Below are 19,181 nucleotides of genomic sequence, written 5' to 3'. Positions count from 1 at the left end.
TATATTTTGACGCTACAGCTTATAACTACTTACAATCTTTTTCTTACTAAATAATTTCTCCCGATTAGAAGAACTTGCATGAGTCTTTTGTCTGGATATAATTATTATTATCAAAAACAGAAAGTCAGACAATTTTTTAGCACACAGGATCTGCAAATATATATTTTCTGTTTCTATGGGAATTGAAGAGATTACGAAAATCTAATGTTAAGTCACATTTTTAAACTGTTCAAAATAAAATTGCCTGCTTTAGAAAAGAAAAACATCTCGCTTTTCATGTTAGCGATACGATGCTAACTTCATGTGGGAGTTTTATTTAACGTAAATTTACGATCTTAGGAATGAAGAGTTCTGCAGTCTTTTTGATTCTTTCTGGTAAGCAAGAGGTTTTAGCTGTACACACTCTTTAAAGTAGCATTGATATGAAAAACATAAAAAGCTTTATCAAATCAAAAGTTTGTCAATTTTATTTTAATTTTTTGTTCTTTGTCGTGTGTATATGGGCTTGGCAGGGCATGGGTTTATCGTAGAGTAAACACAGTGAAGGACTTTTAATATTATTCAAATTCCCTCTATTAGATATCATAGATTTGATACTTTCATGTGCAGTAATATAAGTACACTGTGAATAGTCTAGAAGAAATAGAAATTTGGCTAAGAAAGTTTTTTAAAGTGCGGGAGTAACTTTCAAATTTTCTCTTTATATTTTTATTATCATGTTTTATTTTAAAAATTTCAGCAAAAGGTTGTCATATGTTAAAATTGACACTGTTTTCTTTAGCTGTTATGATATTAATTTTTGCTCTGTATTTTTATGACTAACCAGTAGTAGGTATAAATTAATGCATGTCTTCGTGGGACTAGTGTAGATGTGTTAAGAATGCCCCAGTAACTGGTAGAAGTACAGTGACTGCAGTTCAACACGTTTTTAAAGTAAACATGTGAATTTTTTTTGTTGAAAATAGGAAATACGTTCTAAAACATATTTCAAATGAATCAAATTGAATTATGGTTCTCAAGTTTAGTAATTTATGCTTAAAACGTCTTTTTCAGTGCAGTGAAAAGTTCCATCGGAAATAAATATTTTAATTAAAATTTATCAGCTTTCATTCTCTAATAGGGACTATAATTAATTTCATTTTGGATTTAGATATACTTTTCTAAACCATTATAAACGGCTAATGGGGTTATTGTGGACCAAAATAACCTTTTATAAATTGAAATCGCTATTAGTACACAGTTAGAGTAAGAAAGTTACTTAATATATTACGAAGAAGTTTTTATAGTGCTCCTCTTCAGTTTCTTCATATTTAATTTCGAACTCTTGCTCCCTAAAATTATTCATTTAACGAAATTATTATTTAATTTCTTTAATATATATATCTATATATATATAGCTATAAAGAGACAAAAACGAATAAAAGAAAAGAGAGACTAACTAAGAAAATTAAGAAAAATAACAAAAAGTTTTATTTACTGCACAAAAGCTGTAAATACATACAATTCATGAAATAAGTTTAAAATACAAAGAAAGTATGGAAAATAATATACATATTTGAAAAGAGAACAATTAAAAATTATTATTAAATAAAATGCTTTAAAAATTTATTTAAAAATTTAAAACAAAGCCGGAATACAAAATAAGGAAAAGATATAATCTCGTCTATAGCTCACAGGACTATAGCGGCAAAAAAGAGTGCTTTCTATTATTGCTTTTAGACAAAGCTAAATATATTAATAATTTGAGAAGTAGCAAAAATATTTTAAATGAAAATTGAAATATTATGCAAAAAATACAAAATAAAAATTCAAGAAAAATAGAGAATAAAACACAGGATGCGAGTAGCGAATTTAAACGTATACTTACCGGCATCCATTAAAAATGGTTTAAAATATTTTCATAGTTTTCCAGATTACAAAATATGAAATTGAAAGCGCAAATAGAGAATGGTGGGATGCCTTTTACGCAGAGTTCTTACTGAAGTTGGGAAGGGCATTTGATTTGCTACCGTGGATCGATCCGAAACTGGATGTGCGGAATAATATTGTACTGGATAATTCAATTTTTTTAATAAATACGAATATCACTATGAAATTGATAAATGTGAAATGATTTTAAAACTTTAGAATGGATATTAATCATACAATTTTAATCTTGATGATTTCTAGAGAAATAATCAACATTTATTGAGAAAAATTTTTAGTTTTAGAAATTATATATATATATATATATATATATATATATATATATATATATATATATATATGGCAGTACTTTTACTTTCGTTACTTTTTCAGGGAAAAAGTACAAGTATTTGTAACGGAAATATCGAATGAAATCGTTACTTTTTTCTAAAACTCGGTAAGCTTTCTAAAAAAAAAAAAAAAAAAAAAAAAAAAAAAAAAATTCATTAAAAAAATGCTTATGTTTTTTTAATTTATAAAATTAATGTGTAATATATATGCATTCACAGCTAACTTCCTGTTTAAATACCCTCTGTTTCAACTTATACTGCACATTCAATTATTTTTTACTAGCTCAAAGATCACAAAGTTATCTGAAACCCCGTGTTTGCTTTGTTTATGACTGTGCTTTTTAAAACGCGTTTCTAAAGAGTAAAACAATTTTATATCAATGGTAATTTAAATAAATAAAAATAATAAACTAAAAATTAAAATCAATAGATAAAATTTCTTTTTCGTGCAAATCCATGAAAAGTTTGAAAAAATTATATTTGATTTTAAAATTATATTATACGATTATATTATAAAATTATATTGTAATATTCTTCCGAATTTAAAAATAAATTAATATCCATAACTTTCAAAATTAAAAATAATTAAATAAATAACAACAATTTTGCAAAAACATTAAAGAACATAAGAATATTATTCAATAAAATTTTAGGTTACTTTGAATTTTCGATTTCCTAGAAATGTACTTTTAAATCGTTACTTTTTTTAAAAATACTTGTACTTCTACCCGTTACTTTTTAAAAGTAACGTTGCCATATATGTATATATATATATATATATATATATATATATATATATATATATATATATATATATATTTAATAAATAAATAAATAGATAAAATCAAAAACCTTGGTAACTAACAAATCAAAACCCAGAATAACAAATCACTTCAGCAGTGCAGTAAGAACGACTTTTTCATCTTTTGTTTTCATATTTTGTAATCTGGCAATCTCTCTGCGAAAACATTTTTAAATCTTTCTTGAAAAATAACAGTCCATGTAAGTTGTTATGATTTTGCTGCTCGCTTTATAGTCCCCCCCTTTTTAATGTTTTTTCTTTTTATTTTATGATCTGTTTTTACATGTTATTTCTACTTTTTATGATCTTTTTTTATGTAGTTATTTTGTAAAAAAATTTTTTTGAGTGCTCCTCACACTATTGTATTAATAAATTTCGCTTTGGCTTTATTGATACAATATCAGAAAGCACTCTGTTTTGCGGATATAATCGTGTGGGCTGAAGAAAAGATTAATCTTTTTTTTCCGGCTTTTTTTCCGGTTTCTTATTAACAATTCATTTTTTTTTTAAATAAAATGTTGTTTGTTATTTTTTACTTATAATTTCCCACCCCCTTTTTTTCATATGTCTATTATTTTTCTTTGTTTTATTCTTCATTTTGAACTTATATATATATATATATATATATATATATATATATATATATATATATATATATATATATATATATATATATATATATATATATATATATATATATATATATATATATATATATATATATATATATATATATATATATATATATATATATATATATATATATATATATATATATATATATATATATATATATATATATATATATATATATATATATATATATATATCTTTCTAAGTGGGCACCTACCTGTATTTAGTCAAATAAGATAGATCAAATCTCTTATATTTTCTTTAAAAAAGGCAAAAAAGGGGAAAGTACGCAGGGGGAATAGGGGAGTTTTGAAGCATCAATTATAATTAGGCATTAAGCTTTTTGTCAAAAATACCGTTTGTATTAATTTTTCGAGAAAAAAACTTTGTTTTGTTAAAATTTCTTATTTATTTCTTGCTATGGTTATTGTGCTATAACGTGTATAACCAATTTTTATTTCTTTTTGACAAAAATTCCAAAATAAAACTTAAGAACTGTACTTACAAAACAACCTGCATGCTATGAAAGAAAAAGTTATAATGGAATGTTTGCACTTTAATTCTGACATGGTGCTGACAGAATCTTTCAAACAGTATATTATATGTAAGTAAACTAAGTAAAGATAACAAAGATATAAATTGTTTTTTTTTAATGCAACATGTTTGATACACACATTTTTGTTTTTAAAAACCTTTTGTTTCATTGATTCCATAATAATACAAATAACTTAAAAAGAAACTTACAAGCATGCTGGTTGGCATTCACTGGAACATTCTTGCAGAATAACAGATGAAACTGGCATGCTATCTGAAAAATAAGCAGTATTTAAATAAAAATTATTGTTGAATAAGCTACAAACCTGACTAATTCACGGAATTTAAATTACCAAATCTCTTAAATTTTTAAATGAAATGTTTTCAGATACGTTATTATTTTATTTTGAAAGGGATATCTATCAAAAGTGTGCTATTTCAAAAGTCTATTCGAAAAAGTTTATTCAAAAGTGCTATTTCAAATGTCTATTTAAGAATCGTAGCAATAGAAGCGTTAATTGCAATCATGTTAAGCTTGAATTAAATGCTGGATACGATTTTAATGAACATTATTACAAAGAATGTAAGGTCGAATTCCTTTTTCTAAAGTGTATTTACACTGTAAAAAAACTCGATAAATCCTTAACCAGTATTTGGTGCAAATTTTATCATTATCCTAAAGTTTAACATTTAACAGTAACACTTTTGCATTAACAGTGATTTAACAGTGACATTAACAGTTAAAGAGAAAAAAAGTTTTGGTGTCAAATTTCTTGACTTGTTGACTAATCTTCTGCGATAACTAGGTGGCATATGTAAGGTCACCCCCTCGAACCATTAAGATTGAGTTCCAGAATGTGAAGATCTGATAATTAGGTTAAAATTTATTCAGACTGGTCCGTTTTTTACTTTGCGCACTGTACAAAAAGTAAAGAGTAATTGAAAAATTATTAATGAATAATTGAATAATATTTTGAAAGTTTGAATAATAATTTACAAAAGCATCAACTACCAAGGAGTTAAGGAGATTGCACTAATTGTGAACTTTCATATTCAGCGAAAAAATATTGGCGTTTCGTTGCTTATCTAAGAGTTTCAGGGAGGAAAAGTGACAAAAACAACTCATTTCAGTAAATTTATTTCAGTATAACACTGAAAACTAGCAATGCTCTGAGGAAAAAATGTATGTCTATAACTAGGTAGCGACATGCCAATAATACAGCAAAGCAAAACTTTAGAGAGTTCTTGCTGTCCTTGACTTGAAACATACTCACATTTCATTTTTAATAAAATGATGTTGAACGACCTTGAATTTTGAAATTTTTCAGAGCAGTCATTAGGATTTAACTTGTTCAGTAATCATATATCATGACCTTAAGTTTCCTGCCTGATTTTGAAAATAATGACTCTTAATAATGATTCTTTATTATGAAGTTTATCTTCGTTGTATAAAAACATGTTTACTAGTGGAAATGTTCTTTCCGTGTGATTTTACAGTGTATGAAAGTGAAGTTGTTTACAAACTAAGTCAGTAATTCGTGAAAACATCAACAGATGAGCTATATTATTGTACGTATCCAAATTTTGCCAGTAAAATTAATATAAGAAAGTTGTCAAACGGTATTTTTAAAATTAGTTTTTCTCCTTCATTCATGAATTACACCAGGAAAACAGGAAGATAGCAAACCATACGCATGAAATTTGCATCACAAATTAAACATGGTGTGTCTAAAGAGAAGGGCTCGTTCATTCCGCTCTTAGAGCTGAAGCTACGATTTCCCCCCTCATGACGTCACTCTGCGCACAGATCTCGGAGATCGCAAGCAAAGATATTAAGAAAACTTTGTATCATTCTTTTTGTAAAGATAAGTTCGACTTTTTCCTGATATTAACTTTCAAACTTTATGCAATTAGCATATATTTCCTTTCAAAAACATAGTTTAAAAAAATTTCTTGGGCAAAATATTAAATTAAAAACCATTTTAAACTAATAAAAATATTTTACTAGTAGTCGTAAATGACGCTATAAATACTTTATTTTAAAATTTTCAGTTTTAACTTTTATTATTAAAAAAAATTTCATGCATATATCGACACTTTTTTAGCTACATATTGTTCGATAACAATTATTTGTAAAGTTGGGTTAAATTTAGAATCCTGATTTCAAAATATGCTGCTAATGGTAATTTGTTTATACTTAATCATTAGGAAACAACAACCTTAAACGCTAATTATTCTAACAAAATAATAATTTAGGTTCATAAAAATATTAGAAATTTTACAATTGTTTATAGAAATTTTACAATTTAAAAGAACATAATTATATTATAATCAAAAAAATAATAAATATTTAGAATAACTAGATTAAAAACTACGTTATGAAATTAGGAGAATTTTATCTACTAATTATCTATACTTTTCATTTAAGTTTTTATATACTTTGACTTAATCATTTTTTAATTTTTTTGTCTGTTTTTCTTTTTGAAGTAGCTGGGTGATTTCAACTTAGATGGCGAATTCTTATAAAAGTTCTGAAATGCAAAATAAGGGTATTGCTGTTTTATTCACTGCGAGATATCGTCCCTCTAATTCACTTATAAATTCTCTGATGGCATTTTTTGATTTTCTGTCACATGCACACTTTGAAAAATGTTCTCAAATTCCTGACAGACTTCCATCCATGCTGCTGACGGAACAACTAATCCTCCCTTAGATAAGAGAGCACTTTGTAGAGTTAGAGCAATTTTAAAATTCTAATCGGCAATCCAAGCAAACGATTTCTCATATCATCTTCATAATCTTGTTTTAAGAAATAAATGCTTACTGCATATTCTTTCATATTTAATATTAACTGGGTTATTTCGTTTGAAATGTTGAAGCCATTCTTTACCTAGTTTTCATTTACCATCGCGAACACGTGGAAAATTAAAATTTTTCCTTTTGTGTTTCTATCAGAATTTTCGAAAGTTGCAATCTCACAAACTGGCATTTAATAGATAATTTTAAATTTTTGTAATTCACTTCACAAAAAATGGAGAAAAATCATTATGAGAAGCAAATAATGTCTTGGAATATGTCAAAAAAAGAAATGCTGCAATATTAGTTAACGCTAGTTAGATCGAACGCTTTGTTCTTGAAGTAAATGCTCAAGCTTTGCGCCCCCGTGACGTCACAGGCAAAAATCGGAGGTTTGGCTCGGCGAGAGTTTGTTCAAAGGAGTGAACTAGCCTAAGTCTCTTGAAAAATAATAAGATTGGGTACGAAGAGTTCGACAATGTTTGCAACAGCATGGACCACAAGCCTGACAACCAAAACTTTGGTTGCTCTTGACGATGCATCACGGTTAAGAGTACCTTCAGTAGGGGGAATCAATGAACATTCTAGAACATACATGAGGCCGGGGGCCACAATTAAAAACAGAAATCAAATGGCGGGCCGCAACTTTATCAAAATTTAATGTAGGACTCTTTTATGTTTGAAGAAACATTAAATGTCACTGTCACATTTTTACCAAGTTATACAAGTATTGAATTACAAATTAAAATAAGAAGTAGATTTTTAAATATACTTAATTATTACTAATAATATTTTTAAAAATATTAAATAAATAATAAAACTTCGGGCTACAATAACTTTAATGTGTAACTATGCATTAAACAGTTAAGGTGCAACAGATATCTAATTGTTAAGATATAAAACTTTAAAAAGATTGTTATCAAACTTAAATAGTACCACACAAAATGTTTAATGAGAAAATTGAGGTTTGTCTGCTGCAACCACCATAGAATGGATATTTACATTTTAAATTTTAAATTTACAAATGTGTGTGTGTGTGAATATTTTCGTCCAAAATGAGAAGAAAATATCGTCGGAGAATTTCTTCGAGAAAATTTCTGATACACACATGCTGAATTATATTCACAAAATACAAAAAAAAAAAAAAAAAAAATGAAATAAAAAAGAGCAACATACACGATTTTTTTTTGTATTTGAATAAATATTTTCTTGGATGCAAAACCCGAGAAATAAATATTTTTGCACCGTTGGTATGTTTACTTTCACAAGAACGAAGAAATTAGGTTTCTATTAACGAGAAAAGTATTTTAAACCCATAAAGAAGTTTTACGAAAATTGTCAGCAAAAAATGACAACTAATATATTTTAGTTCTCTGGCCACAAGAAAAGGCTTCGCTGGCCGGATGTGGCCCCCGGGCCGCCAGTTGGAAACCCCTGTTCGAGACCGATGAATGGTGGCACGCCGTCTTTACTGACGATTGCACAAGACCATGATGATCAAATCCGATTTGATGAAATCTGACAAATCAGATTTGAGAAAACAGTGTGTGGATGATATCGAAAAAGAAAATATATTTTGGTTATTATTTAAAATATTCTTACATCTATCACAAATTTTTCCTGTGTGGGGTGCGTATGATGTATATCTGTCAATGCAGCTGTTGTTTGATAAAAGTTTTTGAACCTTGCAGTACTGTATACATTCCTGAGGAACAAAAGTAAAAGAAAGAAGTTAGATTATTTGATTTAGTGACAAACAAACATGGAAATAAATATGTTTAAAAACATTTTATGGTTTTGAAGCTATTAAATTAAGGAACAATATTAATAGAAAGAAGTAAAACTAACAAATAAAAAAGTTTTAATGAATATCAGAATTAATTTTCCTAATATTTCCAAATATGTTTCTAGGAAATTTTATTTTAATTATTTTTTTAACTCAATTTTTTTTTTAAAAGTTGATAGTCATGATAACAATGGAGTTTATACTGGTTTTAAAAAAGTATTTATACGTTTTTCAGAATGAATTGTGTTGTATATGACACTTGAAGAAATTTTTTGTAGCCATATGTTAAGGTTTTAAATTAATATAGTGAACTAAATTAAAAAAATATACAGCCCAGAATAACTTTTGCTTTGAAAATTTAATGGTTTAAAAGGTTAATCATAAACATGCCAATAAATTAGCGCTAATTATTAAGCTAGTTATTAGATCATAGTCATAAAAAAGTACACTAAATAAACCTTTGAAAGTCTTAACATATAAGATATTAAGTGCAACACGCATTTCTAATTGTAGTTTACTCTAAGATATTTTAAATAAAAATAATTGCTAATAATTATTTATAATTTTTTATTGTCTAATTTAATAATGCTATTAATAATTGATATTAAATATTATTTTAACAAAAACAAGAAAGTGAATATCCATAGATTTAGTGTTTTGCAGGCAGCGGTATTACTTCAAAAATATTAATTTAAATTCTTTGTGTAAACTTAATGGGATAGTGGGGAAAAAGCAGCCTCGTTTTTTCAAGGCACCTCATAAGTAGGATCAAGACCTGTTACTAAAAATTAATTGGTAAAAGTAAAAAAAAAAAAATCTAATTTTTTCATTACTATAAAAATTGCCAAAATAAATATTTTGTGTCTTGGCATTGATGATCTTTGCTCTTATGTGTATCGCTGTATAAATCTTTATGTGTATCAATTATAGCTCTTATGTGTATCTTTGTTCCAATTACTGTGTGTATTAATCCTCGCTCATATGTATATCAATTACCACTCTAATTAGTACTTTTATAATCCATGTAGAAAATTTAATAAGAAAAATAAATATAAATTGGATCGCAATGCAATATATATGAGAGGGAAGGAGAAAAACTTAGTAAACACCTGACAAAACAGTGAGAATGATGGGATTTAAAACATCAAAATAACTGCAATTGCACGATAAATTTTAAAAATATTTCTTAAAACTGCTTTTATTTCTTAATTGTTTCCCAAATAAACAAAAACACGTTTTGATATTTTCTTTTATTCTGCATTCTGCTCCACAGAATTCTAAAGCATTTTTCCTCTTTAAAACGCCAATAGAATCTGAGAGTCTTATTTCTGTCTAATATTAACCCACTTCATTAAATAGTTATATGCTATCTTTTATTAACTTTGTATGACTCATCCCTTTAATAGTGATCAGATGATATAAATGCATAATTAAGTTTAGAATTCTTGTTATATTGTATGTTAAATTAAAAAATATACACACAATGCTTCAGAAATTGATGTATAAATAACTATTTAAAGGTTCTAGGGTTTTTCAAATTATCTTTCTTAAAAATTTTACATTCTGTATATTATTTTTTTTAACATGCTAGTAATTTTTTTATTTTATAACCGTCGTTAAACTGCCGACCCAATTTTTGGGTTTACGACTACTGATGTTAAAATCCTTAGCCCTTTAATTGTGAACCCAATCCAGAAGACAAGGAAACTCCTTGACCAAGTATTGGGAGAAATGTTTCTTCGTTCAGGAGTTTTAGATGAAACTAACCCGCATTTGCTTTGCATGGAGAGAAAAATATTGAACATCGCCAATGGTTAGCCTGACGGCAAGTAGACTCTAACCCAGTATTCGTCTACCATTGGGATATTTTACGTCAGCACAGTGGTTGGTGCAAGCTGGATGCACAATTCATATAGGGACGCGAACTCGGTACACTTCATTGGAGGACGATCGCTCTATTCCCTGAGCTATCAGGGCTCAACTTGTTAGTAAATGTAATTAATCCAAAATATTACATACTAAGTGTTATGTGCTGATAAAATTAACTAATTTATAAATGCAGCTCATATTAAACTATCGCGTTGTATCCAAATAATGATCAAAATTATTTTAGAAGTTTTTAATAAATACCACATTTACTTTCTGATTTAAAGGTCCAGTTCCATTGTTTTGTCTCCACAGTTTTAAGTAATCTGTGCAGTTTGTGGTGTAAGGAAAGGGTAGTCTTACCACTTCATTCTATAAAAGAGAGATAATTTTTTTTTATGATTAATAATTTTTATTCACAAATGTGAGCACAATGGGGAGATATTTTGAGTTCCATTCTCACAACATTAAGAACAAAGTAACTCAGAATCAATGATAACAAAGGTAATATTTTTTTTTCTTTTAAATTCTCCCTCTAAATATGAACTCTGTTTTGCCCCATTTCTCACCGTTTCCTGGAGACACTCTATCACTTAAGTACCTCGCTTTACTGTAGCTTATTCGTAATTTTCAAAACTACTTTTTCCGTAGATGTGAGCAAAGATTAATTATTTTTTTGTTCCATCCTGACATTATACAGAAAAAGAAATTTTTATAATTGTATGATTGTTCAACTCCGTAATCTTGTAATTTAGAACCCAATCCAGAATACAATGAAATTTCTGGATTATGTATTGGGAAAAATTTTGCTTTTGTGGAGGACTTCTTTATGAAATTATCCCTCATTTGCGTCAGATGGAGATTAAAACCTTGAAAACCTACCACGGTTAGACTGATGGCAAGGATACCCTTACCCATGATCCGTCTACCACCGAAGATATTTGACGTCAGCGCTGTAGTCGGTGCAAGCCGTGTGCGGAATTCGCAACGACCAGCCATCGCTGGATTTCGAACTTGGGTCTCTTCATTGGGGAGCGATAACTCTGTCCTTTAAGTCAGCATGCTAAATATACTTCTGTTATTTCTTATATTATAACCGACGTATAGCAACAATCTCAAATCTGAATTTACGACTATGAATGTTCAACTCCGCCACCTTGTAATTTTGAGCACATAGCAGGAGCCAAGGAAACTCTCAGATCAAGCATTTTGAGACATTTTAATCTTCGTGGAGGAGTTTTTGATGGAACAGACCCTCATTTACGCTCAATCGATAGATAAAACACGAAAACTTCCCACGATTAGCCAGACGGCCAGGTGACTGTAACCCATGTTAATTTACTTTTTGTTCAGAAAATATTATTATAATTATACTCCTATGTATTTTTTTTCGTTTAAAGTCATTTCTCTTTCCGAATATAAACTCCATTTGGCCCATTATTCATCGTTTTTTGAAGACATGATGAGGGATAAACATAATGGTAGTTTTTCATTTTTTTTTAAATAGATGAATTTTATTTCTATGAACCTTGAACTTACCATAGACACAAAAAAAATGTACGATTTTCCTCCTTTAAGAACAATTCCATTTTCGTAAGGATTCACTAAATGCCGGCGATTGTGGACTGCTGCATAATATTGAACTGGATCTGAATGTCTAAAATACTCGTCAGGATATGTTCGTAATAAATGCTCGATACCTGCAAGATTTTTTTAAATAAGCCTAACATTTGCTGAGGAAATGATATAAGTAGAAGTGGCAATGTGCAAAAAACATGAAATCAGTTTTTAGTAGAAAATTTTTTGCTGATTAATTCCTTAGAATGATTTCGACAAAGAGCCTAAAAAGCAACGGTTTGTCTGTACAAACTCCATTTCAAAATATTACAAATTATATTCACTGTTTTAGAATATATAGTGTGTAGTAGATACCTCTTTAATTACAAACTATGTATAATATCTTGCTGCAATAAGTATCGGGGTTTTTAAATGGACAAATAACATCAGAGATGGCCTTCCCCTTCCCAAGGCTGGTGGGGACCATGCACAAATTTAAAAATTCTGCTATAAGATTTCTGCAAGCGACAAGAATACGTATAAATATTTAATGATCATATAAGAGCTATGAAATAAAAGATTTAAAAGGTATGAAATGTAAAAAAAGTCCTATCCGAAAACTTTAATCGAATTTTTGTATCTTAATTAATTTTAAAATATTATATGAGTAATTCATAAATATACAATGACCTATTCTAATTTTAAGCAGCCGAAACAGTGGCGCCAGAGGCCGTATGCAATGAACTTAATCCAAATATTTATAGATTTTGTAAATTTTCTTAAAATTTTGTACGCAGAAAAGTAACTTAATTTTATTTCATATAATTCAATAATCTTTGCTTGTGCAATTTTAACAATAATCCTAAGGGTAAAACATATTTTAACTTTTCACTTTGCTCACAATTGTGAAAGGCACACTAAACTCCTCTGCTCTAGTCTTATATGTTTGAAACTTGCAGGAAATTTCTACTTAAGTTGGCTATATCGCTTTGTTTATAGCGTTTACACAATACTAGTACATTTTTCTACTACTGTGATTTTCCTTCTTTCTGCAACTTAGCTCATATAATTAGCATCCATTGGAAAGGAATTGAAACGAGAGCATTAACTTACTATAATCAGTTGAAACCTTCTCGTCTTCAGAGTTCGGTTCATATAGTTGAGATTCTATGGTGTAGCAGAACGCAGGTCTGCTATTAATCACGAAAGGAAATCTGCGAATGCTAACAAAAAGAAAAAAAAATTATATATATATATATATATATATATATATATATATATATATATATATATATATATATATATATATATATATATATATATATATATATATATATATATATATATATATATATATGGGTCATTCTCACAAAAACAGTCATTTTCATGTCCCCAGTATATTTTATGCTTGTTTTACAGCTTACGAAGAAAAAAAATTCAGGGAAAGTGTCCTTCAGAATGCAAGCTAACAAAAGAATAAAAATAAAATTATCAATTTTTATTTTTTATTTATTTTAGGTAATTAAAATATACCAATATGTCATTCCCTCACTTGTCCCCACTGCTGATTTAAAAAAAGAAAAAAATTGTTTCTGAAATACAAAAATTTTTTTCACAAATTCGTGTTTTTTATTTCAGAATACTGAAATATAGAATTCAGAAAATCAATTTTAAATTGAATTTCTGATAAAAATATTAACACAGCACTATTTTAAACTTTGTCCCCAGTGTTTCGCGTCATTCCCTCACAACAATGTTCTTATCACCTGCAATCTTCTTAGAATAAAAATATTTTAATAAAAACTTCAGAAGTTAACAACTGGCATCATAGAACAAAATTGCAGTATGTTTCCATCTTCAACTTAAAGAAGCTTTGCTGTGGAATAAATTTGAACGAATCAAACCAGGTAAAATTTTTTACATTTGTCATTCCCTCATGTCATTTTTTAGAGTAAAATAAAATACAACTTCATCGAGAAAGTGGATAATTATATGTTGCTTTCTTGTGTGAATATAATTGTATGTGATTGACTTCAGAAATTCATTAGGCCTAACTGTTATTTTTAAATTTTATTGAATTCGTCATTCCCTCACTTGTGTATAAAGTGAGGGAATGACGCTGAAGTGAGGGAATGATTCAAGATGAAAAAATTATTAAATTTTCTTTTGCTCAATCGTGCCAGCCAATTTTATTTCCCAAACCTGTAAAAACTATTAAATATATAAGACTAAATTATAATAAATATTAGATAAACTTAGTATGTTATCATTTTCAAACTTTAGGTAGATGTAACTTAGATAAAAACATGTATTAAAATAAAATATCATTCCCTCACTATTAGTGTCATTCCCTCACTTTTTAAATAGTGAAAATAATTAATTTACTTATTAATTCATTTGAAAAATAAATTAAAAAATTAATAAATTAATTTATTAAATTAATTAATTTATTTATTAAATGAATTAATTTATTTATTAAATTAATTAATAATTATTATAAATTAATTAATTATAAATTAATTATTTAAAAAATTAATTAATTTAAATATTAAGTATAATTTATAGGATATATACTTTCTTTATAGTGTCATTACATATTTCTGTTAATATAAAAAGTTTCAGAGCTTTTTATTCACTTTACTTTTTTGGGATTTTATGAACTGAAAAATGACAGTTTTCGTGAGAATGACCCATATATATATGTAATACAAAAATTAAATACTTTTGTATTAATGAAAGAATTAAATCTCTTTCATTTTCATAAAATGTCTTTGTTAAAGAATAAACGTCGAGAGATTCTATTTTGAGAATTCAAGGCTGAAAACATACCATTGAAATATAAATAGATTTATATTTCAAAGGAAGAGTTATTTTTAGAATCGTTCCCTTTTTCAATTCCATATAAGGAAGCAGAAATGATTTTCCTTAATGCGTAAGGTTACAAGGAATGTACGAATGCGCCTTTTTACTTCAAATCTATGTTGCTATAAAACGTAAGAGCGCATAGTTTTGCGTGTCCTTTTCATCATAATGTGATCCTGATAAGCTGTGACGGAATTGTCCGGAGTCTTGTCCACTCCCCCTCCTTTTCAGGAGTGGGGACGTGAATGGTTAGCAATACCAGCCTACATTTAATAAACCTGTTTAGAACGTATGATGGCTTATGACTGCAATTATTTCAAGCTAAATACAACACTGATAACAGGGTTGGAGCCCTGTTATTACAAGAAGCCAGGATAGTTGCTTCTTGCGGAGGAAGTTTACCCATTTTTATCTCGCAAAAACTAAGCGTAAAGTAGTCTGGCTGACTGCTAAGTTGAAATTTTCCATCAACCCCGGAGGAGAAAAAAATCGGCAGTGAAAAAAACGTTGAAGGAAGGAAGGGCGATTTCCACCCGTACTACTTGTACCTCGTCGCGCCTGAAATGCTGTCCCCTGAAACCAGTGAAAGTATCCCATCCGATGACCCTACAATTCCGTAGTGCCTCTAAGTTGGAAGAAACATCAAACATGGTAGTGATTCGACACCGAGTGATCCTACAATTCTTACTACTCAAGTTGTGAAAGAAAAAGTGAATGTGAGCGAATCTTAATCATGGATATTCATGAATTGCTACGATTCAAGTGCGCGAAAGAAAAAAAAAAAGTGATATTTTTCTTCTTCTTCAACGAAATAAGGAAGGTCAAAGGAAGAGTGGGCAAATGGAAAGGATTGACTGTAGATATATATATTTTTTTTTTACTCTCTCATTTTTATTTTCTTTCTCAATGTTGTGATTAAAAATTTTAGTAATATTAGATATGAGTAGTAATCTAAATATTTTATTTTGAATAATGGAGTAGTATATTATTAAGGATTAGATTGCATTTCAATTGTTCATTTATTTAGTTATTTTTTACATAAATTATGATACAATTTAGTTCTTTAGTGCATTTAAAATGTTTCTTTTGGGGAAAAAAATATATATGTATGGTTCAAACGTCAATTAAACTAGTGACGGCAAACTAAATTAAGTTTTTTAAAATTTTGTTTCCAAATGATTTTTCTAGATCTAACCACATAAAAAGTTAAATTTTTCAAAACTTTCTTTTGAACCAAACAATAAAGAGTTTTCAAAAAAAAACTTAAAGAAATTTGTAATTTTTTACTTATTCGGACTTGGACAAAAATAAATTTCAAAATAATAAGGGACCATTTATGAATAAAATGGAAAACCCAAAATATGACATTAAGTGCTTTAAATGTAATGCACCAGAACATAAAACTCTGGCTTGTCCTAAAAATAAATGTGTAACCCCGAATGTGACAAAACCCAAAATACATCATACAACACAGGAGATCCCAATAAATCAGTGTAAATACTGTTCGAAGAAAGGACTTTGGAATAAATTTCACATGGGCTCCTCGAGTGTAAACAACCCTAACAATGTTGTTGAAATGAACGTTCAAAATATGACAAATAATCAATAGCAATTAATAATATCCGGATATAAATTTGAAAATGGATATAAATTTGAAAATGGATATAAAGTTGAAAATGGATATCAAGTGGAAAATAAATACCTAAAGGGACGTCCAAAACAAAATAAAAATATAAACAAAGAGATATTATTGAATGTTGATACCGGGTCAACATTGAATATAATACCAAAAGATTTGGTGTTAAAATTAAATATTCCTATTAAAAAATGTGAAAAATTAAATGTTACTCAAACGAAAGGACAATTAACACTTAACGAAATTTGTGAGTTTCCCCTTAAGATAGGCGAAATTGTTAACTCAGCTAAGTTTTTTATAATTGATACTGATTTACCATATGCTTTATTAGGGTTGCAGACTTGCAAAGATTTTTGTTTGTCTATTGACTGTGTCGGGCCAGTTGTTACTCAATTTGGTAAGAGATTGATCACCTCTGCTAATTCAAACAATGACAACTTATCTTTGCACATTAGACAGCAAAATTCTCAAAATGTTAAGGTTAAAAATGATGAAAAAATAAAAGTTGATGATGTTTCAGTAAAAGTAAAACTCTTAAGGGGGTAGAGTGCATCCTGACGACTCGAAATCATATAGCAATGCGGGGTCGGAAATGCTTTCCTGAAGCGGTGATGTATACACAGAAGCACCATGAAGAAAAGAGACCGTAAGTGAAAAATCGTTTTAATAATACATTGAAAAAATTATATGGTACATGGGTCAAAGTAAGAGTTCGATGTTTCTGCCACCGGCTGCAATGTTCACCTCACATCTGCGGCGCATGGACATTCAAACATTCTGCAATACTCCAGGCATATCTCCAATTTCTCTGGCAGCTACTGCAATTCTTGCAACCACCTCCTCAGCATTGTCAACAGGGGTGTCATAATCCAGTGTTTTCATATGACCCCAGAAATCAAGACATGATAGGTCGGGTGACCGAGGAGGCCATATAATTTTTTCAATGTATTTATATATATAAATATATATAAATATATATAAATATATATATATATAAATATATATATATATATAAATATATATAAATATTATATATATATATATATATATATATATATATATATATATATATATATATATATATATATATATATATATATATATATATATATATATATATATATATATATATATATATATATGCAAAGAATATTATAAAGAATAATTTTTATATTAGCATAATTATTCTTTATTCAGAAATATCGCATTTAATTATAGTAAATGATGTGTCCTGATGAAGACCTGATATGAATTTGAATTTAAATATTTTAAATAAGTCAATGCAAGCACTATCTTATTTGTTTAAAACAAAATTACGCAATAAATAAATAAGAGAAAAATACTTAAATGCTCCAACGGTCACTGAAAAAGAATGAAAGCAGTACGTACACGCAACTCCGATATATTTTTTTATCTCCAAAAGTCTTCCAACATCCACGAAGATCATCTTCTTTGGTTGGATTAAGTTCATTCGCAAGCTCCCAATCACGAAACCGTTCGCTTAAGATGTAACTAGAAAGAGTGCCACGGTTTGGAAGCTGCAAAATTTCAAAATAATTATGTCTAAGTTCAAAAAGGAGTATAAACAAATAAATTCTAAAAAAAAAATAATAAAAATAAACTTTAAGCGTTATTTAAAAAATAACTTCGGTATTCGATTGTGGATTCAATTCTTCTACATTTTCGCATGTTTCAAAAAAGCTCGAATTCCTAGAAATTTTTAGGAAGAAAAATTTAAAAAATTTTGCATGTTTGTGCAAGTCTTACCTGTGAGTGTGCTCATAGTCTTACCTGTGAGTGTGCACAAGTGAGCATGCTCATTTACTTTCCAATTTTAGCAAGAAAGCATATATTTTCATTACACCTAGTTTTACGTTACAGTATACACATAGTTTCTTTTTTTTTTTTTTTTGAAAAAAAAAGTTATTAAAATAATTATAAGGGAACTGGAAGATTTATGATTAGAGGTTACACACAGACTCATTTGGTACGTTTGTAAATAAAATAAGCAATGTAAGAGAAGTAAGTATCTGGTTTATCAAATTAAAATGCCTGTTGTGAAAATTTTGAATTCTCTCAACATTTGTACTATAATAATGCATTTTTTAAACAAATTATTCCCCCCCCATCTCCTACTAGATGCCTATATTTGCATGAGTGACACAAAGCAACAACTCAACATTTTTGTTTAATGTAACATACTATCTGAAAGTGCTGGTTTTGGCAAGTGTTTTAATGAATCTCATAAAATTGGAAAATTGCAGGAAAACTTTATAATTATTAAAACTGTCGCGTAACAGTTGACCCAATTTTGAGTTTACGACTACCAATGTTCAAATCATTAGCCTTGTAATTTTGAAACCATTCCGGAAGACAAGGGAACCTCTTGTATCAGATATCAGGGAAAATTAGCCATCGTGGAGAATTTTTTTAATGGAACTAACCCGCATTTGC

The 19,181-nt window shown here is 28.2% G+C and overlaps 1 protein-coding gene across 2 annotated transcripts in view; it reads right to left on the bottom strand.

The window, feature by feature from the left end:
• LOC147808690 (uncharacterized) overlaps nucleotides 1-19,181 on the bottom strand; it is a 41,952-nt gene that overhangs the window by 10,443 nt on the left and 12,328 nt on the right. The window contains exons 5-11 of one of the 2 annotated variants that reach the window (XM_087163523.1): nucleotides 18,117-18,265; nucleotides 13,343-13,452; nucleotides 12,212-12,372; nucleotides 10,946-11,044; nucleotides 8,623-8,725; nucleotides 4,435-4,498; nucleotides 1,271-1,331 (exon numbers count right to left, since the gene is read on the bottom strand). In XM_087163523.1, coding sequence (XP_087019649.1) covers nucleotides 1,271-1,331; nucleotides 4,435-4,498; nucleotides 8,623-8,725; nucleotides 10,946-11,044; nucleotides 12,212-12,372; nucleotides 13,343-13,452; nucleotides 18,117-18,265 — 747 coding nt within the window. The remainder of the gene's footprint in view (nucleotides 1-1,270; nucleotides 1,332-4,434; nucleotides 4,499-8,622; nucleotides 8,726-10,945; nucleotides 11,045-12,211; nucleotides 12,373-13,342; nucleotides 13,453-18,116; nucleotides 18,266-19,181) is intronic. The other variant, XM_087163524.1, reaches the window with a different exon arrangement.

Source organism: Parasteatoda tepidariorum, chromosome 5 (genome assembly GCF_982258835.1).
Source record: "Parasteatoda tepidariorum strain Cologne lab strain chromosome 5, Ptep-v5.0, whole genome shotgun sequence".
In the NCBI taxonomy this organism is placed as follows: Eukaryota; Metazoa; Arthropoda; class Arachnida; order Araneae; family Theridiidae; genus Parasteatoda; species Parasteatoda tepidariorum.
This window is presented reverse-complemented; position numbering and strand designations above follow the sequence as displayed.